Genomic DNA, 27,272 nt, shown 5'->3' on the forward strand with positions numbered 1-27,272 from the left:
TTAAAAACAAAGAACTACTTTTATTTGGCTCATTTCTCAATTTATTAGAATAACCACATTTTAGAGGCACAAAGCACTTAAGTTTACATGACTACAAAGTTATCACAAATCCCAAACTTTTTAGCCATAGATATTTTTACCTTTGTTTAAAGAAAAAGCTTTCAAAACATCTGAGTTAGCTCAATACACCCTGAATATACGGGAACTACGTATTTTTAAATGCTTGTACTTCCTGCTCTAATGTCTTCTTTAAGTGGAATCCAGCATAAAAGGGATTGAAATGTATAAGGTCACGATGCAAATGCTTTGGAGGGAAAGTGAAATCAATCTGCACAACATGGAAAAAGATGTAGTGTGTACAGAAGTTCCGTAAGGGTTCACTGAGCCATCTGGGCTTCCATGGCTTGTGCTGTCCATTCTGGGGCTGTTTGACTAATTTTCTCCAAGAGGTTATTCACTTGGAAACAAAGTGATTGGATCTGCTTGTCCCATGTTGGCAGGGCTTCTCGTGCTAAAATTAAAAAAAAAAAAAAAAAAAAAAAAAAAAGTAAATAATGCAAAAAATCTGAAATGACTCCTTTGTATTTATAGCAAATGGGAATTAAAAGATAAATATAATAACATTTATTTGTAAAGTTTTTTCCAAAAATCTTAGCTAAAATAGGTGAGCTAACTAAGCAATAGTTAAGAACTCAAACCATTAACAGAGTATATAACATAAAACATATGCACACAGATAAATGTTATTATTATGAATTCTTGAAAACAAAATAAAGTCATTAACTAAACAACCTCAATCACATGAACGCATGCACACACACCCTTATTAAAGCCGTTTTTTCCTTTAACTAATCGTACAACACTGCCATCTACAGGGGAAAATAAATCTACTTATATAGTCTAATACTGCCTCTGACTCTGAATAACATTTAAACACAAACCCAATAACAACCACCCAAAACACTACCTTGAATCCACCAGATTTTTCTCTATGTCAGCAAAATGTAGTTAGAAATGAAAAAATGAAGGGAAGTCTCATTCAGATGATCAGCAAAATTTACCAATAAGGGGCAGAGATTTAATGGAAAAAGATATATAAAATCATAATAAAGGCCGGGCATGGTGGTGCACGTTTATAATCCACGAGGCTCTGGAGGCTGAGACAGGAGAATCGCAAGTTCAAAGCTAGCCTCAGCAAAAGCAAGGCACTAAGCAACTCAATAAAATATAAAATAGGGCTGGGGATGTGGCTCAGTGGTCAAGTGCCCCTGAGTTCAATCCCCGATACCAAACAAACAAACAAACAAACAAAAAATCATAATAAAAGACACAAAATAAATTGGGTAGATATAAATCATATTCCAAGCGGAAATATGTAATATCATAAAAATATCAATTTTTCCCTGTGTTATAGATATGTAATGAAATCCCTTTCTATTTTGTTTTATGACCAGGACAAAGTCATTAAGTTAATATATAGAAGATTGGTGTTTAAGACTAGCCAAGATAATTTTGAAAATGAAAAAGAAGGGCAGAATTGTGATATGCCACAACATGGATGAACCTCAAACTTACTATGCTGAATGAAAGAAACAAAAAGGTCCCATATTAGATGATTCCATTTATATTAAATTTCATAATAGGAAAATATAGAGACAGAAGGAAGTTGGGTAGCACCAGAAGCTGGGGGAAGGAAGAATAGGAATAACTGCTCATGGGTATGGATTTCCTTTTGGGGCACAAAAATTTTTTCAAAACTAGATAGAGATGGAAGTACACTAGATAGGGAGGGAGTATGTGGTACTAAATTGTTTGCTTTAAAATGGTTAGTTATGTTATGCGATTTCAATCCCGTAAAGTGAAAAGCAGTGGTGGGTAGGGTGCTTTACCAACAGTAACATTTACAATAAACTTATTATCACATTGTTGCAGATCAGGTGAATGAAGTACTTGCAATCATGTATGTGGAACCCACCACATATCAGAGATCACAAATCAGAAAGAATGCTTACTTAATAAATTATACTTGCATAATTGATTATTCACCTAGAAAAATTAGATCATACCCTAAATCATCCACAAAAATGAAATATAGATAGATTAAATTTCTACATATAAAACAAAAGAAAGATAAAAATATTAGAAGAAATTTTAGGAAAACATTAGCTTTACCCTAAGGTAAGATAGAAACATTTTCAATTTTTTTTTTCAATACAGTCTCATTCAGAAGAGCAGCAAAATTTGCCAACAAGGGGCACAGATAAACCATAAAATATAAAATTGACATGTTTGGCTGTGAAAAAGTTTAAGAAAACACACTTACAATATGCATTTCCCTGATAGAAAAAAAACCTGATATGATGGGGAAAAATCAGTAATACATATAACAAAGTTAAAACAATCATTATACCAAAAACTATAAAAAATAGATACTGAAAGGTCAGGAAAGGTGTGGTAGAAAGAAGGAAATAGACAAGAAAAAATAACATTAATTTACAGAATTGAAAATGCTAATGCCAAACAAATGGAAAGGTATTAAACTTCATTAATGCTAAAAAAATACATACGTAAATAATAATGTCATTTCCCCCCGTTAAATAGCAAAAGATTTAGAAAGCCATGATATCCAGCTATTGAAGATTCATTTTCTCATTCTGGTAGAATTCTAAACAGCTATACTTTTCTGGAAAGCTAACTGGTAGTATCTCTTAAAAGTAAAAATACACATATCCTTTGAGGGCTGGGGATATAGCTTAGTTGGAAGAGTGCTTGCCTTGCATGCACAAGGCCCTGGGTTCAATCCCTAGCACCACACACACACACCAAAACAACAACAATAACAAATCCTTTGATGCAACAATGTTACTTCTAAGCCTGTTCTATAGAAATAAGTGTATTCTATAGAAATAAGTGTATTGGTACATAAATACAGAAGGAAGCCAAGCAAGGTGGTACAGGCCTATAATCCCACTAGCTCACAGGGCTGAGGCAAGAGGATCACAAGTTCCAGGCCAGCCTCAGCAGCTTAATGTAGCCCTCAGTGACATTTTAATGAGACTCTATCCCAAAATTAAGGACCAGGAATGTAGCTCAGTGGTAGAGCACCCACAGGTTCAAACCCCACTAATTAAAAAAAAAAAAAAAAAAGGCAACCACTTGATAATGGTAAAGATTTGAACTCAATGAAATATTACATAGCTATAAAACAAATTAGATTGCTATTTTATAACTTGAAAATATATCCATAGTATAATAAATTTGAAAAGCAATTTTAAGTACTATGTACTTTAAAATACTTGTAATCCCACTTTTAAAAGACATCTATGTTTTTACATTATCTTGCATAGCATCTAGAAAGACACACAAGGTTCACAGACATCATTAGTTACATCGGAGACCTTAGAGGAAAAGAATAGGGAGTGGGAAAATATTATGAATGCTTCCTTTATTTACCATTGTAATGCTTTACTTGTTATGAGCATATTTACCATTATTTTTTGAGATCTTAGAAAATATTTTATATATTAACTTAATATAAGTTAATTTGAATGACCCTTCCTTGGTGATACCTCTGCCATGCTACTCATCATCTACAGTGTTTATTTCTCATTTTCAGTGCACTGGTCACTGGATGTTGAATATACTGTGTAAAATATGACAGTATTAATATCTGCCATCAGGAAGTTCAGCTTGGAAGCAGAAGGAAACATTTAGACAAAGATATACAATTGAAAATAATTAAGATTAATGTTAGGAAGAAATTCAGGATGACATGAGAACACAGAAAGCTACCCCTAATCTGGAGAGATAAGAAGATCACTACTGATTAACACTGTTCAAATTGAGACATGGGACAAAACAAAGATGGCTAAAGAGGGTGAATATTTAGGAGGTTTGATAGAGGCAAAAATTTACAATGCTGAAAAAAATACAAAGAACTATGTGGCTGGATTGGTGAGAGAAAGCTAAAGAGGATCAGGAAGGGTATTTTGGAAACTTTGTAGAGTTTTGACAAGCAACAGGGAAGTCATTCATCAGAGTGTAAATAAAAACAACATGATTCAATCGTTAAAGAGTTTTTTAAAATTTCTTTTTTATGTTTGCATTTTTAAAAGATCACAATCACTCTGGCTAGTAGGAAAGAAGATTAGAAAGGAGCAATTGTAGATATGAAGTAGGGGAAAGGCTTCTGTCTCTACAGCAGAAAAGGTTAGGATAGTAGAGTTAGAATAGTAGAATAGGTGACAGGGCTGGGGCTGGGGCTCAGCGGTAGAGCGCTCGTCTAGCACATGTGCGGCACTGGGCTCGATCCTCAGCACCACATAAAAATAAATAAAATAAAGGCATTGTGTCCAACTGCAACTAAAAAAATATTAAAAAAAAAAAGAATAGGTTGGCAAGTAGTACAAAATGAAGAAAAGCAAAAGGATTCTATATGCCATTAAAAGGAATAACTGGCATGTTTCTAGGCAGTGAAGAAGAGGACGTTAAGAACAAGGAATGTTGGAGAAAGTGAACAATGCAGTTTTTGAATGGCTAGGATCACACAAGAAAGAGAGATAATGAATTCAGTTTTGGATATGTGTTCATTCTAAGATGCCCATGAAGCAGTCAAGTACAAACACTGTAATAATGAACTAAAGCCATGGGCTGAGAATCAAAGATTGACATGAAAGTAAATGTAGCCACTGTCTACAAAGAGATGGTAGCTGAATCAAGGGGACCATAAGTAACTCCAATATTTAAAGGTACCACAGAATCTACAATGACTGCAAAGAATACCTGGTGAAGTAGTAAGGAAAGCAGAAAAATGGGCTGGAGAAGAAAGAAATCAAGGCAGCATCAGTGACAGTAGTGAGGTGTCCAGAAGGGAAAGTGAGCAACACCATTCATTTTGTTGAAAAGTCAAGATGAAGCCTCAAAGATAAAAGGATCTTTCTTTAAATGGGAGAGACCTGTGTACACTTAAATATTAATGAAAAAAAAGCCAACAAAGTAAAAAAAAAGAATGAAAACAAACAAAACTTTAACTGCTAACTTCAAGTTCCTAAAACAGTACTTTTCTTCTTCTTAAGTGAGTGGGTGGGGAAGTAGAGGCTAGAGAAGCACGGGCAAAAGAAATGGACAGGGAGATGGAAAACATCTCCAATATAACAAGAAAGACAAAAAAATATTTAGGTCTATACCTAAAATTTAGAGGTTTTAAATCTGATCAAGAGGTTAAAATAATTTCACAATGATGCATTTTCTTTTTCTTATTTTGTGAAACAGGAAATAAGGGTTTTTGTTCAGAGAGAGGAAAAAAGTCATAGGATAAAGAAAAATCAAATCCAAAATAGTTATTGCACAGTGGTGGACTAGAAAAATGTACCATGAATCCCAGGTAGTATTGAGGACGTGTGATCTTAAATTTTCAGTGTACCTGTCTGATACTTGATCCTCCTCCAGCAACACTAGCTAGCTATTCATATGCAGGTTTGGAAAAGACATTCTGTCTTTCAAGGTGAAGTTTCCTGGACAGCTGGAATAAAAAGTCAACAGGCAAGTAAGTATTCTAGGGCACCTGTAAAAAAGTAATTAAACTAATGGATTATGGAATCCAAGCCAATTAGAAAGAAAAGTAAAGACAAATAAAAGGGTTTCACTGACTGGAAGGAAGAAAACAGTCAATCAGCAGCTCCCATGTGGTCAAGGAAGAGCTGTGGGATGGGAGTAAGTAGAATGGGAGTAACTGAGACAGATCAACAGAGAAAAAGGGAAAAGGTTATGGTCAGAGTGGAACAGTTCTGGATACAACAAAGACCAGGGTGTAATGGATGTGGGAATAAAGAGCAGAAAAGATATCAGACAAAGTCAAGGGATCCACTTACCTGCTGGCTTCCATTAGTTTAAGGAGCTGCTGAATAGAAAATGCAACTGGCTTTTCCACATGCCCAATACATCTTATGAGGTCGATAAATGTTTGATAAGTAATTGAGTAAACTGATAAAATTCAAGTTTCAATTTTTCCTTAGTTTAGCAAATGCTGCATTAAGCAGATTCATGAATATAAAGTTATTTAAAATTATTTCTTAGAAATAAGCTTATTCCAGTAGTAAAATTCTGTGTCAAAAGAAATTATTCAATATATTTTAATCAAACATGTGCAAAATTCACTGCCATTTCATAAAACAGATACACAAAACTTCTTACTTTCAAAATGAACTATTCCATCAATCTGGTCAATAAATCCATTCATACGTCCTTCTGTTATCATTTGGGATGCTATCTTTTCTGCCTATTAAAAAAAAAACCAATAAATCTTCAAACTTATTACATCTAACAGTTATTCATATATAAGAGAATTGAAAACTTCTGGTTTATCTATCTCTAAGCTTTACATATACATTCATCTGTCAACCATTAGAAAAACATGTCTTATAAATCTGCTTATTTTCCTAATTATTTGTGGGCATTACATTATTTTAAGTAAATTTGGATACATTCTTGTCAGATTTTAAACAAGAATCTAACCCTCTGACCAATTTTCTCTTCTTCTCAAAATCAAACTAACTATTTTCTTTTCACTAGGATCTTCCCCTGGAGGAAAAAAAAGCCAAACTAGTTTTTATTTCATTTCAATTTCCACAGTGTTTATTGTCCCAAAAACTCTTTAAGAAAGTTATATATTTAAAAAACTATTTTAAAAGAAGGAATAGATGTTCATATTCAAAAGGATTTAAGACAATTAAAGGGGAGCAAAGGATCTTCCATCTTAGCTCCTGAAGACATATTTAATGTCTAGTATGTGAATGCAAACAGCATTGGAAGCCATTTATTACTTCAAAAGCAATTAAATCACTCCTAACAGACTACAACTATCATTTATTGTTTCAAGTACATTCATTTCTTTTAGGATCAGCAAGGGGATTATACCTCAAAATCTAAGAAGAAAGCATCTTTTAAATGGTAACTTAAGTCTTGGTTCCCAAAAAGAAATTGTTAGAAAATCCTAAATTGAAATTTCACTATCAGATAAAAGGGGAATTCGACCCATAAATTGTCTGACTTTAAGGTTAAAGTTGCTTACTTTTAATACTATTTAAAATTGAGAGAACATTTTGTAAATAACTGAAACACCCTTTACATACCATTGGTATATTGTTGGAATTTATATATGACCAACCAACTTGGAAGAGTGAAATTAAATTTTCTTGTAAGTCCTTAGTAAATCCTAAGGATGAAATTAAATTCCCTAGTAATTCAATCCTAAGAATGAAATTAAATTTATATATGGCTAACTCAATCCTAATGAAATTAAATTCCTTAGGAGTAAATTCCTCATATATACTTAAGACACATTTTTTAAATTAAAACTGATCACAGAAATTGCAACAGAAAAGCCTGAGGCATTGCCATATCATTCTCTCAAAAAGATAAAATATTTGGGGCTGGGGTTGTGGCTCAGCAGTAGAGCGCTCGCCTAGCATGTGCAAGGTGCTGGGTTTGATCCTCAGCACCACATAAAAATAAATAAATAAAATAAAGGTATTATGTCCAACTACAACTAAAAACAATATATTAAAAAAAAGATGAAATATTTAACCTTCAAGTTAATCTAGTGCAGAAAAAAGAAGGCATGTATCAATATCAATTTTTTAAAAATCAGAAATCATTATGAAGCAGATATAAATAAATACTAAACAAAGATATCCTCATGAAATGGGTGTCATAATCTGGAAGTCTATAGATTTCCATTTTAGATAACTTTATCATAAAACACAATTTTAAAAAACCAAAACTAAAAGTACCAAGGCAATTCCATTACAATAGCATTTTAGTATTTAAACAATTTATTTTCATTTACTTGAGGGTTTTTATGTGTTATAATGTAGTTTTATTTTTGCTGCAGTGGTTGACAATATTTACCAACTATGTATTTTATTTCCTCATTACTTCAACAGTTCTGAGTCTTAACTTCCTTTTTATGTGTTAGAATCAAGAAAATACCTTAGCTGCAGGGATCTCTAAAAGAGCTCCAAGTTCTTCAAAGGTAATATTATTATATAATTTGCTTGCAGACAACAAATTGTGTTCAATAACAGCTCTGTCCAAGATGCTAGAACCTTAAATATAAATAAGGTAGTTACATATCATAAACTTTAAAAAGATGCATCTTTTTTTCTGAAAATTTCTAGGGTATAATAACTAGACCTTTTATTGATTTTCTGCTCTGCTCAAAATCATTACCCTTATTCCTCTGATCAGTATTTTAAAAGTAACCAATACTCCTTTATTTGATACAATTTGATTAACATACAATTAAATAAAAATAAAACAGCATTTGCAAAATTAGCGATTGCTAAGTACTTACTAAGTGAATGAATTTAACTGTTTGATTAAAAATTACAAAATAAAAAGGGCTGGGAATGTAGCTCAGTAGTGGAGTGCCCCTTGGTTTAATCTCCAGTACCACAAACAAATAAAAACAAACAAAAGTATAACTGCAAATGGGAAAATACAACACGTTTTAGTAATTTTTAAATCTTATTTCTTAAAATTTTCTCTTATAATCATTACTGTGATAATGTAACAGCTGAGAATTAAGAATAGTAGGAGCTGGGGTTAAGGCTCAGTGGTAGAGCACTTGCCTAGCATGTATGAAGCACTGAGTTTGATCCTCAGAACCACATAAAAATAAATAAATAAATAAAGGTATTCTGTTCATCTACAACTAAAAATAAATTTAAAAAAATAAGAAAGAAAGAAATAGGGACAATATTTTTTATAGAGGCAGAACTGAAATCTTCTAATGGTGTAACTTATAAAAGTCTATTTATCCACAAAATCAATTGTATTTATATATATCATTAATGAACAAACAAAATAAAATTAAGAAAACAATTGTGTCTAAAGAACATCAAAAAACACAAAGTACTTAGGAACAAAAAATATAAAACTTATAGTTTATAAAACACTGCTGAAAGAAATTAAAAATAACTGAACAGTTTACAGCAGCTCAATTCACAATAGCTAAACTGTTGAACCAACCCAGATGCCCTTCCATAGATGAATGGATTTAAAAAACTGTGGTATATATACACAATGGAATATTACTCAGCATTAAAACAGAATAAAATTATGGCATTTGCAGGTAAATGGACAGAATTGGAGAAGATCAGGCTAAGTGAAGTAAGTCAATCCCAAAATACCAAAGGCTGAATGTTCTCTCTGATAAGTGGATGCTAATCCATAATGGGGGAGGGGGTATGGGAAAAATGGAGGAACTTTGGGCAAAGGGTAGAGAAGAAAGGGGAGGGAGTATGGGGGCAGGAAAGATGATGGATAGTGATGGGATATTATTACCCAGGTACATGTATGATTGCACATATGGTGCGACGCTACATCGTGTACAATCAGAGAAATGAAAAGTTGTGCTGCAATCGTGTGTAATATATCAAAATGCATTCTTCTGTCACACCTAATTAAAATATTTTTTAAAAAATAACTGAATAAGTGGGAAAGGCTGATATAGTTAGAAGGCAGATTCAATGCAATCCCCCTATCAAAACCTTGGCTTGCTAATTTGTAGAAATTGATAGGTTGATTCTAAAATTCATCTGAAAATTGAAAAAACCCAGAAGAACCAAATAATCTTGAGGGCTGGGTTGTGGCTCAGTGGTAGTGCGCTTGCCTAGCATATGTGAGGCACTGGGTTCAATTCTCAGCACCACATATAAATAAATGAATAAAATAAAGGTCCATCAACATCTTAAAAACAAATTATCTTTAAAAAGAACAAAGTTGTAGAATCTACATTCCCCAATTTGAAAACCTATTACAAAGACATAGCAATCAAGACATTGTAGTACTGGCATAAGGGCAGAACTATTATTCAATGGAACAAAACTTAAAGAGTCCAGAAATACACTCACATTTATGGTCAATTGGTGGTCAACAAGAGTACCAAGACAATTCAATGGGAAAAGTAGTAGTTTTTTCAACAAATGTTGTTGGGCCCACTGGATATACACATGCAAAAGAATTGAGTTAGATCCCTACCTCACACCATATAAAAAAATTCATTCAAAATAAATCAAAGACCGAAATGTAAGGGCTATTCCCATGAAACTTTTAATAGAGTAAATCTTCATAACCTTGAATTAGGCAATGGTTTCTTATACATGACACCAAAGGACAAGAAAAAAAGAATACAAATAAACTGTACTTCATCAAAATTAAAAACTTTCATACTTCAAAGGACACCATCAAAAAAGTAAAGTGAAAAAAAAAAGTGAAGAAGGCTAGAGGTGTAGCTCAGTGGTAGAACACACGCCTAACATATGTAAGGCCCTAGGTTCAATTCCCAGCATTGAAAAAAAAAAAAAAAAAANCTGGGTTCGATCCTCAGCACCACATACAAACAAAGATGTTGTGTCCACCAAAAACTAAAAAATAAATATTAAAATTCTCTCTCTCTCTTTAAAAAAAAAATTAAGAAATAAAAGAAACTGCCCAAGTCTTTAAAAAAAAAAAAAAAAAGATTGCAAGTTAAGAGCTGAGCATGGGTGGTGCAAGCCTATAATCCCAGCCACCCAGGAGGCTGAGGGAGGAGGACTGAAAGTTTGAGTCCAGCCTCAGCAACTTAATGAGGCCCTGTTTCAAAGTAAAAAATTAAAAGGGATGGGGATGTAGTTCAGTGATACAATACATCTGGGTTCAACCTCCAGTTCCAAAATCAAGATTGTAAGCTTAGTGTGGGAATATCAGTAAACAAAAATGTCCAAAAAAGATAAATAAGGAAAGAAATGAGGTCTAAAAAGAAAGAGAAATAAGACACATATTTTCTCTGTATATAGTCACACATGAGAATCATTTGTTCCTCAGAGATACTGGGGGAATATTCTTCTTTTCTAAAAAAACTATCTAATTAATTACATATTAAAGTCAAAGTTATACCTGAAGCTCAACTATATCAATTTCAACAACTTCTAAAAATTTTACCTAGCTTTTTAAATATATTTTAAAATTATACATAGACACATATCTTTATTTTGTTTGTTTATTTTTATGTGGTGCTGAGGATCAAATCCAGTGTCTCACATGTGTGAGGCAAGCGCTCTGCCACCGAGCCACAACCTAGCCCCCTTATCTAGCTTTTAAGTGGTGTGTCAGACAACTTAAAGAGTCTATAGCTGCGCAGAATACACCAAAAAGAGAATTTAAAAAGAAAAAAAGAGTTGGGCATGGTGGTGCACACCTGTAATGTCAGTAGTTTGGAGGCTGAGACAGGAGGATCACGGGTTCAAAGCCAACCTCAGCAATGGCAAGTGAGAACCTATCTCTAAATAAAACACAAAATAGGGCTGGGGATGTGGCTCAGTGGTCAAGTGCCCCGAGTTCAATCCCCAGTACCCCCCCAAAAAAGGAGCTGTGTTCAGTGGCACAGGCCTGAGGCTGAGACAGGAAGATTCCAAGTTCCACGGACAGCTTCAACAACTTAGCAAGGCCCTGAGCAACTTATTGACACCCTGTCCAAAAGAAAAAGGGCTGAGGTTACAGCTCAGTGGTAAAGTACCCTAAGGTTAAATCCCCAATACCGAAAAGAAAAGAAAGGAAAGGAAAGGAAAGGAAAGGAAAGGAAAGAAAGAAAGAAAGAAAGAAAGAAAGGGAAAGGGAAAGGGAAAGGGAAAGGGAAAGGGAAAGGGAAAGGGAAAGGGAAAGGGAAGGAAGAAAGAAAGAACAGCTCCCATCAAAGCACATACGTACATTGACAGATAGATAGGCTACAAATTTAATTTTAAGTTTTCTAGCAGCCAAGTAAAATAAGAAAATCAGCTTATCTATTCCCAATGTGTTTAAATAAGATTAAAAACTAAATGCTCAGAACTAGAACTAATTCTAAAACATTAAAGGAAATTTTTCCTGAAGACCTGCATAAAGTAAATTCTATAGAAAAAATATCTCCTCTAGAGAGTAAATGAGAATGAACTGAGTTGCTTAAGTGCAATTAAACAAAAGAAATTCAATGAAGTCAATATAATCCCTTCACTGATCTGGTTTAACTCAGAGCAGTAAGATTGGATGAAGTGTGCATCTTTCAGCTAGTCACTATTAACCCTTATACAGCTAAATCTAGTCAGCTTTATGGCTGACTCTTTACAGCTAATTTCTCTTTGATATAGGATGAGAGTGAATTCAAGGCAGCAAGTAGTAGTTATGTTCTATAACAATATGCATGCTTTTCTTGATCTTTTCCATGTTTCTACTTGTCTACACCTATGTTTTTTAGTATCATATATGTTACCATTATAAGCTACTTTAAAACCTCTGTATGCAAATGCACATAAAACAATTTATGTTTTCAATAAGCAACTACTGAAAACAGTTTTCCTGGCAAGGCAGTCTGACTTAAGCAGATACATCCCATTACTAGGAAATATGACACCAAGTTCTATTCTTATTGGCAATACTACACCTTGTGTAACCTTGGGCAAGCTACTGTGCCAAATTTTGCCCTAAAATAGGATCGGATAATTATGCGTTGTTACAATCTGATGTTTAAGATTACGTTATTGGTTGAAGTTTCTTTAAAAATAGGCATTGGTATTGGGCTAGGGATATAGCTCACTTGATAGAAAGCTTGCCTTGCATGCACAAGGCCCTGGGTTCAATACCCAGCACCACACACATACTCAGGCATTATCAGTATAGTCCATAATTTCTTTTGCATTCATGAGTTTCCAAAAACTGCATTATTTCACAAAATGCTTTCCAATAGGAGCTATTTAAAAATATATGTCAAGCCCACGTCTGTGTATCATATTCATCTTCAGTAAATATAGTATTCCTCTTTTTTTGTGGGGAGTGGGTGGTACCACAGATTGAATCAGGGGCTCTCAACCACTGAGCCACATCCCCAGCCCTATTTTGTATTTTATTTAGAGATAGGGTCTGAGTTGCTTAGCACCTTGTTTTTGCTCAGGCTGGCTTTGAACTCACAATCCTCCTGCCTCAGCCTCCTAAGCTGCTAGGATTATAGGCGTGTGCCACCACACCCGGCATATTCCTGTTTTTAATCATAAAGTAGTTATAATGAAATGTTATGAAAAGACAGTAAGATGCTTCTAATTTAACACTTTCCATTAGCTATACCTACATATGTGCAAGACATGATCATTACCATCAGCTGTAGTTGCTTTTTGGTGAGGCATCAGCATGGCAGCAAATTCTTGAAGTTGATTTCCTCTGATGATCCTATCTAGGTACATTTTCTCTAGGATCCCATATGCAGCAAGTTGCTGGCACCTTTCATCTTTAAAAAGAGTAGCTAACATCCGAGAACGCTGCTGTCCTAAGGGAAACATAAGCATCAAATACTTTTACAATGTTTCTTCAATGAAAAACAATCATAATTTATGATCTCATTTTTTCCTATCAAAATACAGTCAATCCTCATTAATCAGAGTAGTTATGTTCTATAAACAAAATTTCTCTAGGGTTCTCAATTTTTCAGAAAGTAAAGAGGTCTTAACATTCAAGAATTAGAGAACCAGAAGTATTCAAAGAAAACATGAGGAAACTGAATTTTAATATATATTAAATATATTATATATAATATATAGTTAAAAATATATGTATGTGCATATAACATATATTTTAACTATATAATATAAACATACATTTATAAATATTATATAGTATATATTTTATATATGTAATATACATATATTTTTTTAAATACATAATATACAAATATATAAATATATAAATGTCAGAGTAGGAAAAACGTTTCTAAGCAACACAACTAAACCTAGAAACCATAAGAGAAAGATTAATAAATTTAACTATATAAAAATTAGAGATTAGGGTTATAGCTCAGTGGTAAGAATACATGCTTGGGACTGGGGTTGTGGCTCAGTGGTAGAGCACTTGCGTAGCATGCATGAGGTATTGGGTTTGATTCTCAGCACCACATATAAATAAATAAAATAAAGGTCCATTGACATCTAAGAAAATATTTTAAAAAAAGACACACACACACACACACATACACATATAAAATAAGCTTCTAGGGAACTTTTTTTTGGGGGGTGGTGGAGGGGATGTTAAAAACCAAGCCAAAAAATTTGAAAACAAATTTGAAATATTTTTGTTAATCACCTTTTATATATAAAAAGCTTTCACAAGTTATCAAGAAAAGGATGAACAATTCAAAAAATGGATGGCCAATGGACATAAATACATAATTCACTCAGAAAGAAAATACCGGTTTTTCAACAATGATTTTTTTTAAACACATAAAAAAATGCTTAAGAACATTCATAACAAATGAAATGTGAATTAAAACTAAAATGAGACACAATTTTTCATTTATCAGATTAGCAAAGATAAAAAAAAACTTGGTAATACCTATGTGAGGAATCAGGTACTCATGAACTTTTTTTTTTTAGTGTAATATTAAAGGGCAATGAATAACTTATATTAAAAAGTTAAAGTATATATTAAAAAGTTAAAAGTATGTTCCTTTGGACCTGGGAATTTAACCTACACATATACTTACCATGTGCATAATTACTATAACATTGTCTGTCACGGACTATATACTTTATGATGGAGCCAGAAAATAGAAAATCAAAATGAATGTGTGTACTGACACAAAGATCACTATACTATTTAATCATATGAAAAAAGAAGTTGCAAAACTGTGTATCATGTTATTAATTGGGTATAAAAAGTACTTCTGTATTGCAAGAAATACTAGGAAGAAGTGATAGTTCTTTAGAAAATGAAGCAACACCTGTTTATGTACTATCATTTTCGCAACAAAAAGTAAGTAAGACTACTATTTCATAAAGAACAAAATGAGTGGCTTGAATTTGTCATTGGGCTCTCAAATGAATATGGTCCAAGACTGAAGATTTCAGAAGGATTTAGAAAAGTTATGGTTCTCCTGAACCCTTCCCAAGTACTGGAAATAGAAAACAGGGCTTCACACATGCAAGGCAAAATCTCTACTGCTGAGCTGTATCCCCATTCCTAGAATAAGCATTCCTTCTCCTCTGTTTTATTTTTTGTACCATGGATTGCACCCAGGGATGCTTAACCACTGAGCCACATCCCCAGTCCTTTTTTTTAATTTTTCATTTTGAGACAGGGTCTTGTTATATTACTAAAACCTGGCTTCGAACTTGTGATCTTCCTGCCTCAGCCTCCCAAGCCACTGGGATTATAGGCATGTGCCACCGTACCTGGCAGGCATTCCTTCTTAATGTTCTTCCTAATGTCTTAAGAGTCCTTTGTACTTGAGTGATTTACCTGCTATAGTTGAGTAAAAAGTTAATTCATTGTATTTATTAAAGAAAAAGCCAGTGTGGAAAGGAGGATCACCAGTTCAAAACCAGCCTCAGCAACTTATTGAGGCCCTAAGCACCACACTGAGATCTTGTCTCTGAATAATACACAAAACAGGGCTGGGGATGTGGCTCAGTGGTAAAGCACCCCTGGGTTTAATTCCCAATACAAAAAAGAAAAAAAGTATGAATGCCAAGTCTAAAACATGCATATTAAATTTTTAAAGTTAACAATTCATTTTATTACTGTTTTTGACTTATTTAAATACCTGCTAAATTTATCATATTTATATTAAGACACCACTTAAAAGACATTCCTTGCTAAATTTTCCAACAGTATTCACCCTAAAATTATTAAGCAAAGATAACTAACTTCATTAAGCATAAATTATGTGTTTACCTGCTGATGCTAAGATGGTACAGTGCAAAGCATGTTTTAAGGCCTCTAGTCTTTCACTTTCATGGACTATAGTCTTGTAAGAAAGCTCATTGTACCTTTGTGCAGCTTCAATGAATTTTCTTCTATAATCAAGAACACGTGCATAGCATACCTAGAGAGTGGGAAAATGTTCCAATTAGGGGCAAAATTAAAAAACAAAAGCAATAAAGAATGACACATACACAAAGAGAATTTCTAAAATAAAAGCTCTTATCAGATGATCTGGAACATCTTAGTACAGTATGATTCTCCAATACAAAAGTTTATCTGTTACCTTATAATGTATCTGTAACTGTTCATTGGTTGATTCATTCTGAAGTAATGATGCCCGATTTATGTAAGCCTCAGCCTGGACGGGATCATCATCCTCCAGATATAGCCTAGCAATCTTCAGGTAAGTCTCCAGTTTATAATCTACATTGTACTGTCTAGAAAAAATACAGAATGATTCGATATTTTATAAAGAAAATTTTTAACAATAATAAAAAACACTATTTTTCCTTTCCTATATATACTGTTAATATAAGGAAATCAAACTTTTTACTGACTTATAGAAAATTTTAACATAAGTTTTATTTCATCATATTGATCACATTATATCTTAGTTGCTTATAATTCTCAGATAATTTCATAAAGCAAGGATCTTGAAAGAACAACTGCCAATTCTGAGGCATATCATATACTACTAGTGGGACTATACTTGGCATAACTTTCCTAGAGAACAATTTTTGGCAATATGTTCTCTAACCTTTAATCCTTTAATTACATATGCTCTTAACCCACTATATTTTATCTCCAGAAAAAAAAAAATCCTAAGAAGATAATCAAACCCACACATTGACATACAAGAATATGCATTTGTACAGTTATTTATAAATATCTGTAATTGAAAAGAAATGGACATCACCTATTACAGTATTTATGGTAGTCAAGTTGTGGTACATAAAAAGGTAGAATACTTTTATAACATAAATATAGTTAAAATAATTACTCTGATTATAGTCACCATATGCTTTTTGCTAAATTAAAAAATGAAATAAAACAGTATGTTTTAAATACCATTAAAATGTATTTCTATATACATATATTAAAACAATAATAGCAATTATGGTAGCAGGTAGGATTATAGGTAGTTTTATTTTCTTCTTTATCCTACTGGTCACATTTTATGCAGACAATATATAACTAAAAATCTTACATACTTCAAAATTCACAAAATTTAAGATTAATTCTCACGGAAAATTTACCCTTTCTACTGACAAGCAAAAGTGCTTTTTTGTGAGGGTACCAGGAATTGAACTCAGGGGCACTTGACCACTGAGCCACATCCCCAGCCCTATTTTGTATTTTTTATTTAGAGACAGGGTCTCACTGAGTTGCTCAGTACCTCGTTTTTGCTGAAGCTGGCTTTGAACTCACAATTCTCCTGCCTCAGACTCCCAAGCCACTGGGATTACAGGTGTGTGACACAGAGCCAGAATCAATCATTTTTTAAAGAAAAAAGTTTCCAAGCTGGGAGTGGTGGTGGACACCTGTAATCCCAGCAACTCAGGAGGCTAAGATAGGAGGAAGTTCGAGACCAGCCTCAGCAACTTAAAAAGACCCTGTCTCAAAATAAAAAATAAAAAGGGCTGGGGATGTGGCTTAGTGGTTAAGTGCTCCTGGGTTAAATATTCAGTACCAAAGAAAAACAAAGAAATAAATTTTCATTTATCCAGTCTATATTCTTGTCTCTTAATTTCATAATTCCCATCTCCTACCCACAGTTACAGTTGATTACTCTGATTCTGACTTCCCTAAGAAAACTGAAGCAAGGAGTACTTGCACAAACTTGATTACATCAATAGCAATTGCATCCATATACTCTGTGTCCCTATCTGTTACTATCATCACTGGAAAGCAATTTTGCCATCAGGGAACATGTGGCAATGTCTACAGACATTTTGATTACAGATAGTAGTGCTATTGGCATCTGGGGTGTAGAGGACCAGATGCTTCAAAACATTTTGCAATACACAGAACAGCCTCCACAATGAAGGATTACCCAATCTAACATGTCAATAGTGCAGAGCTAAAGAAACGCTGCCACTGATGAACTATCTATGCCCCTCTGTGAACCCATTCCTCTATTAAATTCCCTTCCCCTTTTGGCTATTTCTTTAAGAACTCTTTCCCCAACTCCTCAATATCAATTTTTTTGCTTTCCACTAGATCATAAAAGAAAAAAATTGCTTTTTAGCCTAATCTATACTAATATCTTCTACCCTATTTCTTTGCTTCCTTTTTGAAAACTACCCCAGAGTAACCCATACTCTGTCTCCAATTCTTCTCTTCCATTCTCTGATAGTGTATGTGTTGAGGGGCAGAGTGGGGGAGGGGGGATTTAACTCAGAAGTACTTACTCCTAGCCCTTTTTAATTTTTTTTTTTTTTTTTTGAGGCAGGGTCTTGCTAAGTTGATAAGGTTAGCCTAGAACTATGGATCTCAAGCTCTTCCACTCTCTCTTAAACAATTCCAGGCTTTCACTTTTGTCAAGGACACCAGTGGTCTCCATATTACTAATGCCAATGGTTAACCCTCACCCCTCAACATCATATATGAATACTTGCTCCTTCTTGATACAAATTCCTGATTTGGCTTCTAAGACAGCACACTCCACATTCTTCTGTTCTTATCCCAATGATCAATTCTCATTTACTATATCTTCCTGCCCCTGATCTCTTACTGTTGGAGAGCTCCCAGCCTAGGTACTCAGTCCTTTTCTCTTTTTACATTCCCTCTTCTAGGGATTTCATCTAATGGCTTTAAATTTCATCTATATACCAATTACTCCCAAATGTATACCTCTAGCCCACACCTCTCTTCAGAACTCTATATCTCTATATTAATATATTCAGCTCCCTATTAGATATTTCCATTTAGCTATCATATGTACAAAAGGTAACTCTGGATCTTTTCATAGACTTATTCTTCCCCACTCAGGAGACAGCAACTCCATCTTTCCAATTACTCAGGCCCAAAACCAGGGCTTATCTTGACTCTGTTTTTGGTTGTTGTTGTTGTCATTTAATTTTTTTTTTGTAGTTACAGATGGACAGCATGCCTTTATTTTGTTTACTTTTATGTGGTGCTGAGGATCGAACCCAGTGCCTCACCTGTGCAAGGCAAGCACTCTGCCACTGAGCTACAGCCCCAGCTCCTTGACTCTGTTTTGAACATTCCATATCCAAGCCACCAGAAAATATACATTCAACCTTAAAAACACGTCCAGAATCCAACATTTCTTAGAATTTCCATCTCATCTGTAGTAGTACACAATCTTCAACTAATATTTTTACTTTGATAACTGCTTGTCTACAATTTATTTCTCAACCCAATACCAGAGTGATTCTTTAAAATTTAAGTTGGACGTGTCACTCTTCTGTTTAAAATCTTCCAATGGCTCCCCCTCATTTCACTTAGAGCCAATGGTTTTACAATGGTCTATAAAGATCCCACATACTCTGGTCACCAATACTCTCTGATCTCATCCTCTATCTCTCTACCCTTTTTTACTCCACTCTATCCACACTGGCTTCCTTGCTCTTAGGAAAACACTCCAAGAAACCTCCCACCCTTAAAGCCTTTATATTAATCACCCCTTCCAAGAGTAGCTGGTGATACTTTTCCCTCAGACAAATGCTACTCCTTTATCTCCTCCAAGTCTTTGAGAAAGTGATATCAGGACCAACATACCATCTTAGTCATCTATTTAGTGATAGACATAACCTGCTCCCACTTAGCCCCCTTACTTTTCATTTTTCTGTAGCACTTTTCACATTCTAACATACTATAAAATTTATTAAATTGTCTGCTTTCTGCACTAGAATATAAGAAAAAGTATAGGCGAACAATTGTATATATTTTCATCCAATATCCACTATTTACTATACTTTTGTCCTGTTTCCAAAGGAATTCCCACCAACACTTGGGCTGCATTTCTCCAGTCTTCTTCTTTCTCATATATAGATGCAAGATGCTGTCTTATGGAAGCAACCTGGAACAGTAGGTACACATGTTAAATTATTTTGGCTGACATTAGTAACTAATCAAACAGATACATTATTGTAACAATGCTGCCATTCAACATATTAAGATGACCAGTAAATAATAAAAGCTTATCTAGACCACCCAAAATTTTCAATGAATTTTGCATTCACAGAATTACAAATAGTGAGCTAAAATAACACACTTCTGCAAGTAAATTAAGGCAATATTTTAATTTAAATGTTAAATTTTGCTTTTGTTACTACATACATGATGCTGGAGTTTTCCTGCTTTGGGCCTAATAACTTTATGGATTTTAAAAATTGCCTAAAGAACAATATTTAGTTCATAAAATAAAATATTAATACATGAGCAAATGTCAGCTGGAGTTACAATATACTAATTTTTTTTGATTTTGCATTGCGAAATGTTTGGCATACTGTTTTGTCAAAAATGAAAACAAATGATTGCCTCCTTTAAGAATCTAGTAACATCAGATTCTAAAGTAATCTCTGCTATCTGAAATTCAAACTCCACTGCTATAGATTTTTACCTGCTCCTCAAATGAAATGACTCTAGGCTGGATCTTTTCCAAGGTGAAATGATAGATTTCTTTGGCTGTGCTATCAGGCAGGTTAGGGAGATGTGTGCAGAAATCAGTCAGCAACTGTCTCGAGATCACAAGACTGACATTCTCATTTACCACTTGTTTTAAAAAATAAGAGAAAAAAATGAGTAATTCATAAATTTTCATTAAGCAATCAACTTTTCCTTAAAATTAATACTAAGACAAATCTACATTAGGGCACCCTTCAATGCATTATTCAGGGATTTCCATACCCTTATTTTATATTATACAATCAGTTTTCCTTTTGCTGAATTACTTGATTATAAAATGAATACACCCAAACAATAAAGATACCATGAGTATTCAAAGAAACAGATATGTTTGAAAGAAGCTTTGTTTAGTGGTTAAGAATTTTATTCTCTTCCTTTTTTTTTTTTATTTTTCTACAAAGCAAAGGCATAGAAACACCCATATTTTTAATGTATGTGCTTATATCCCACATAGCTTAAAAAGATGTTAAAAAAAAAAAAAAACATAATACCAAAGTGGATCAAAGACCTAGGTATTAGACCAGAGACTCTGCACCTAATAGGGGAAAAAGTAGGCCCATCTTCACCACATAGGATTAGGCCCCAACTTCCTTAACAAGACTCCTAAAGGGCAAGAAATAAAATTGACAATCAATAAATGGGATGAATTCAAACTAAAAAGCTTCTTCTCGGCAAAAGAAACAATCAATGAGGTGAAGAGAGAGTCTACATTTGGGGAGCAAATTTTTGCCACACGAACATCAGATAGAGCACTAATCTCCAAGATATATAAATAACTCAAAAAAATTAACACCAAAAAAACAACCCAATCAATAAATGGGCTAAGGAGCTAAACAGACACTTCTCAGAAGATATATAACTGATCAACAAATATATGAAAAAATTTCAACATCTCTAGTAATTAGAGAAATGCAAATCAAAACTACTCTAGATTTCATCTTATGCCAGTAAGAACGGGCGTTATAAACAAGGGCTGGGGTTGTGGTTCAGCGGTACAGCGCTCGCCTAGCATATGTGAGGTCCTGGGTTCAATCCTCAGCACCACATATAAATAAATAAAACAAAGGTATTGCTACAACTAAAAAAAAAATATTTTTAAAAAAGAATAAGTGTTGGTGAGAATGTGGGGGAAAAGGCACACTCATACTTTGCTGATGGGACTGAAAATTGGTGCAACCAATACGGAAAACAGTATGGAGATTCCTTAGAACACTTGGGATGGAACCATCATTTGACCCAGCTATCTCACTCCTCGGTCTATATCAAAGGACTTAAAGACAGCATACTGCAGGGACACAGCCACATCAATATTTATAGCAGCACAATTCACAATAGCTAAATTGTGGAACCAACCCAGATGCCCTACAATAGATTAATGGATAAAGAAACTGTGGTATATATACACAGTGGAATATTACTTAGCATTAAAAGAGAATAAAATCATGGCATTTGCAGGTAAATGGATGAAGCTGAAGAATATCATGCTAATTGAAGTAAGCCAGTCCCAAAAAAACAAATGCTGAATGTTCTCTCTGATAAGTGGATGCTGATCCATAATGGGGGGGTCGGGCGGGGGAAGAATGGAGGAACTTTGATTGTGCAAAGGGGAGGGAGGGAGGGAAAGGAAGGGGACATGGGGGCAGGAAAGATGGTGGAATGAGATGGGCATTATCACCCTAAGTACATATATGACTGTACATATGGTGTGACGCTACATGGTGCACAACCAGAGAAATGTAAAGTGTGCTCCATTTGTGTACAATGAATCAAAATGCATTCTGCTGTCATATTTACTTAATTAGAACAAATAAATAAATTTTCATAAAATTTAAATAAAGCAAGTATTGCAGTACAGTTAACACCACTTGTACTTTCCAAATAAAGACAGAAAGAACTTCAGTCAGCATTAGATGTATCAACATTATAAATAATTATGAGATATTCCTGTATGTGATAAACAATGAAAGCTCTGAAGCCACACTGTTTCTATCATTCCTGATTATATAACCTCAGAAACTTCTTTCTGTGCTTCTGTTTTCTCATCTGTAAGATGAGGATAATACCATCTACCTACTTCATGAAGCTTGAATTCAATAATATATGCAGAGCACTTTAAACAATACCCGGCACATTGTACTTCACAAATGTTAATTACTATTAACATTATTATATTTTTGTTTTGTTTGGTGGTATTGGGGGTTGAACCCAGGGTCAGGCCCATGCTAGGTAAGGGCTCTACTATTGAGTTACATCGCAGACTATTATATTTTTTTAAATGTATCATGCTTGTGAACCACTGCTTAAATAATCCAAGTTACTATGAAAATAAATGATGATTCAAAGTTGTTCAAATGATATGAATGATTTTAACAGTAGCCTCCTTTTCTTGGGGGATCAGTGGATTCAAAGTTTTTTTTTTTTTAATATTTATTTTTTAGTTGTAGTTGGACACAATATCTTTATTCTATTTATTTATATTTATGTGGTGCTGAGGATCGAACCCAGGGACTCGCACGTGCTAGGCGAGTGATCTACCGCTGAGCCACAACTCCAGACCCAGGATTCAAAGTTTATGTAAAGATTTAAGTTTATAAAAAGCATTATTCTTTTACTACTATCATTCAATGTTCTCAATAAAGTCACTCTGAAATTTTCTGAAATCATTGCCAGTCTTTCTCACATTGCAGGCTCTGATTTTTTGAGAGAGTAACTTACAGCACTTATAATTATTTAGCTTACAAAATATTAATTGGAATTCATTATTAGATAATACTGGATGTGACTTAAAACACTTTCAGTATAATCGCAACTATGCACTTATAACAGAAAGAAATTACTACACAAATTAGTATGACTCAGGGAAATATAAGTAAATGAGGATACAAAGTCAGAAAACCTAGTTTCTTATGAGCAGCTAAAAAAAGAAAAATCACTTCATCCTGAGATTCATTTTATATTATACACAGCATATCTATACTAATACTGTCTAGTCACAGGATTATTAAAAGGACTCTTAAATGATGGACAATGTAAGTGAAAACATATTGTGAACTATAAAGTACCACCAAGTACTATTAATATTGTTAAGTCATTATAAATTCCAGCTTAAGTTTTGAGTAATTGTCAAGATAAATGGATATGTCTGAAATCAGGGAGTGGGGAAAATTAGATCTCAAAGACTGAAAATTTCTAGTTTCCAATTCAAAAGGAAATTTGTAACATTAATAAACAATATCTAGTACATAAGACTTACTACTTGATAGGTACTTTTCTAAGCACTTTATTATGTTTATTAACTTTTTTAATCTCCCAACAATTCTACAAAATAATTATCATATGCTCATTTTTGAGGAAAAGGAGGCACTAAAAAGCTAAACAATTTATTCAAGATCATAAAATAGCACACCAGAAATTTAATCCAAACCATTCTCTTTACATTATGTTAGACTGTCTTTCATCAGGTACTATATCAAAACTACATAAAACCTTCACTGGGATGGTAATTTAGAATATAATTCACTGAACAATAAACAAGTTGTAAACAGATTAAAAAAATCAGAATCAATATCAATGCATATTTAACATGGATACTTTGATATAAAACAAGGTTTTAAAAAGTTTTAAAGTACTAGCTCAAAAATACAAGGCAAAATTGAATTTTCATCCCACTTACTTGCTTCCACAAAAGCTTTCAGAGCTTCTAGTTGTTCTGCACCCGTTAACTGAATGGCTTTTTCCAGAATCTGACGATACCTAAAGTAATATTAAACAAAAATAATGTTCAGAAGTTACTGTGTTTTTTAATGGAAACTTTGAGATATATTTATTCATTTCTAATGCTAAGTTTGATGTGTTTATTCATTTCTATTTACCTGATTGTTTCTTTTTAAAAAATGTCTTTATTTTATTTTTTTTAATGCTGTGCTGAGGATCAAACCCAGTGCCTCAAGCATGAGAAGCAAGCGCTCTACCACTGAGCTATAACCCCCAGCCCCATTGATTCTTTCATAGTACTCTAATTTGCAGTATTCTTTACCATACATCAGTTTAAGTTTCCAGTCCAAGACAATACTAAATCTATAATTCTAAGATGTCACTTCTAGATTTTAGTACAATATATCATACTTTTAAGAAGTTTTTAAGTCCATCAAAAGACTGACTCTATAACTCTATGTTATTAACTCTAAGATATCATTTTTTCTTGAAACTTTTAGTTTTGAATTCAAACTAGAAAGTCAGTTTCAAATGTCAGGCATACCTGTAATCCCGGCCATTCAGGAGCTGAGGCAGGAGGATCACAAGTTTGAAACCAGCCTCGGCATCTTAGCAAGACCCTATCTCAAAATTTTAAAATAAATATGAAAAATGGACCAGGATGTAGCTCAGTGGTAGAGGTTTGCCTAGCATGTGCAAGGCCCTGGGTTCTATCAGAGTGTCAAAAAGAAAAAAATAAGCTATATTTTCCTTCAACTATATATTATATAGATACATTATCTGGGGCCATCCAGAACGTTTTTCTTTTATGGACCTAATGAATCTAGGGTCATCAACAATAGAAATATTATTGTCCAGGTCACAGAACCAAACATTAGAACCTGAATGTTTCTCAGGGATGCAATGGGGAAGGACTGTAATCTCAGCTACTGGAAGGCTGAGGCTGAAAGATTGTAAATGCCAGGCCAGACAGGACAATTCAGTGAGACCATCTCTAAGTTTAACAAATTAAATAACAAGGGTTGCTGACAGATACACACATACAAACATAGAACATATAAATTAAAATTTTCCATATATTATTAGGCATGGTGGTGCAAACCTATAATCCCAGCAATCCTTAGGAGGCTGCGGCAGGAGGATCGCAAATTTAAGGCCAATCTTGGCAACCTTGTGAAATCTTGTTTCAAAATAAAAATTAAAAAGGGTTGGGGATATAACAACCCAGGAGTAGAGCAATCCTGGGTTCGATCCCCACTACCAAATGTTTATTAAGCATCTATTATGTATATGAAACAAAGTTTAGTACACTTTGATTCCTGGTTTCTTGGCTCTTGAAAGGATTTAGAAGTAAACAAAACAAACATTAAAATGTACCAAAGTCATTATTTAGAACAAAATGAGTGCTGACTGAATGTAGTAATAGTTCTTCCACTTGATGAGCAGACGACTGCACTAATCTTCCCTCAAAAAATAACAAAAACAATATAAGATGCTGAAAGAAGCCAGGGGCAGTGGCACATGCCTATAATCCCAGTGACTCAGGAGATGAGGCAGGAGGATTGCAAGTTCGAGACTAGCCCCAGCATTTAATGAGGCTCTAATGCTTATCATTCTTCAACTGTTTCAAAATAAAGTTCCTGTTTCAAAATAAAACGGGCTAGGGATATGGCTTAGTGCCATGGGTTCAATCCCCAGTACCAAAATAAAGTTTAATAGCATAAAATATTCCAATAAGAAAAAGAAAACAGGAACACAAAGGTGAACCACAGCTTCTGCATGATGGCACTGATGGCATTTGCTGATAATGGCAAGATAGCTAAAAGGTACAGAATAGCATTTCTGGTGGAGACAAGGGTATGGGTTCTGCTTTGGGACTCCTTTCAAATTTGCTGGGAACACTGACAGGCAAGTTGCAATATTTGGCCAACTAATAGAGCTGGAAACATGAACACTTTGGGAGTAAAGTTATAAATTCTATTCCAAGGATCATCTAGGTAAATCAAAAAATTCTGAAGCCTTTTTCCTAGACTATTAGTGTCCTCAGGTACCTGGAAGAAAGAAATGAAAATCCTCTCTGAAACATAGCATCTTAGACCTCCAAATACCCCTAAAAATGTATTTTTAAATAATTCACCCAACATACAAAGATTAATAAGGCACATGATAATACAGCTAGAATCAACAAAAGTGACAGTAGCAACAACCAGGGAATTCAGATACTGAAGTTATTGGAAGGATTATAATACATTTATACTTACCATTTCATGGAGATAAAGACAAGCTTTTAAGATTCAGCAAGAAATTGTGAACCAGGCTGGGGTTGTGGCTCAGTGGTAGAGTGCTTGCCTAGCATGTGTGAGGCACTGGGTTCGATCCTCAGCACCACATAAAAAAATAAATAAGTAAAATAAGGGTATTGTGTGTGTGTATATACACACACACACACATACATACATATATATATATATATAAATATACACATTTTATATATATATATATATATATATATATATAAAATATGTAGATGTATATTTTTTTTTAATTAAAAAAATTTTAAAAGACACTGGGAACCATAAAAAAGTATCATTTAGAAAAAGAATCGCCAGAAATCATATAATTGAAAAATATAACCAAACTTAAAACTCAGTGAAGTACTTAGCAGATTAGACACAGTTGAAGAACTGATAAACTAGAAGGCAAATCTGAAGAAACTATTTAGAATAAAACAATGAAATGAAAATACACAAAAAAGAATAAGAGACGTAAGAGGTTATGGTAGGTGGGCCTAACAGGGATTTCACTGGAGCATAGAAGAGAATACAAGATGGTGCATAAGTAACATAGCTGAGAGAGACACAGCTAAAAACTTCTCAGAACTGCTGAAAGAATACAATCCAGTGATTCAAGAAACCCAGTGAAGCTGAGCCAGGATAAGTTGGTATTTACACAAGTAGCCACAATTCTTTTACTCCCCTTTCTAATGTAATTTTGTAGCTCTTCAAATCAAGAGGCAGAGTTTTTCCCCTGTCCCTGACTCTGAACTTGGTTGACCAATAGAATATGGTAGAAGTGAAATGCCAGTTTGGAGCCTAGACCTCAACAGACCTTGAACCCAGGGGCACTTTACCACTTAGCAACTA

At 33.9% G+C, this 27,272-nt stretch overlaps 1 protein-coding gene across 3 annotated transcripts in view; it reads right to left on the bottom strand.

Annotated features, from left to right (window-relative positions):
* Cops4 (COP9 signalosome subunit 4) overlaps positions 1 to 27,272 on the bottom strand; it is a 32,907-nt gene continuing 5,635 nt past the window's right edge. The window contains exons 1-10 of one of the 3 annotated variants that reach the window (XM_015499219.2): positions 26,391 to 26,505; positions 24,089 to 24,168; positions 20,351 to 20,502; positions 19,704 to 19,807; positions 16,046 to 16,199; positions 15,733 to 15,883; positions 13,163 to 13,333; positions 7,990 to 8,105; positions 6,193 to 6,277; positions 1 to 511 (exon numbers count right to left, since the gene is read on the bottom strand). In XM_015499219.2, coding sequence (XP_015354705.1) covers positions 378 to 511; positions 6,193 to 6,277; positions 7,990 to 8,105; positions 13,163 to 13,333; positions 15,733 to 15,883; positions 16,046 to 16,199; positions 19,704 to 19,807; positions 20,351 to 20,502; positions 24,089 to 24,168; positions 26,391 to 26,398 — 1,155 coding nt within the window. In that variant the 5' untranslated portion in view covers positions 26,399 to 26,505 and the 3' untranslated portion in view covers positions 1 to 377. Of the gene's footprint in view, positions 512 to 6,192; positions 6,278 to 7,989; positions 8,106 to 13,162; positions 13,334 to 15,732; positions 15,884 to 16,045; positions 16,200 to 19,703; positions 19,808 to 20,350; positions 20,503 to 24,088; positions 24,169 to 26,390; positions 26,506 to 27,272 lie in introns of those variants that run through there. The other 2 variants (XM_015499218.2, XM_015499221.2) reach the window with 2 other exon arrangements.

Source organism: Marmota marmota, unplaced genomic scaffold, assembly GCF_001458135.2.
Source record: "Marmota marmota marmota unplaced genomic scaffold, marMar, whole genome shotgun sequence".
NCBI lineage: Eukaryota > Metazoa > Chordata > Mammalia > Rodentia > Sciuridae > Marmota > Marmota marmota.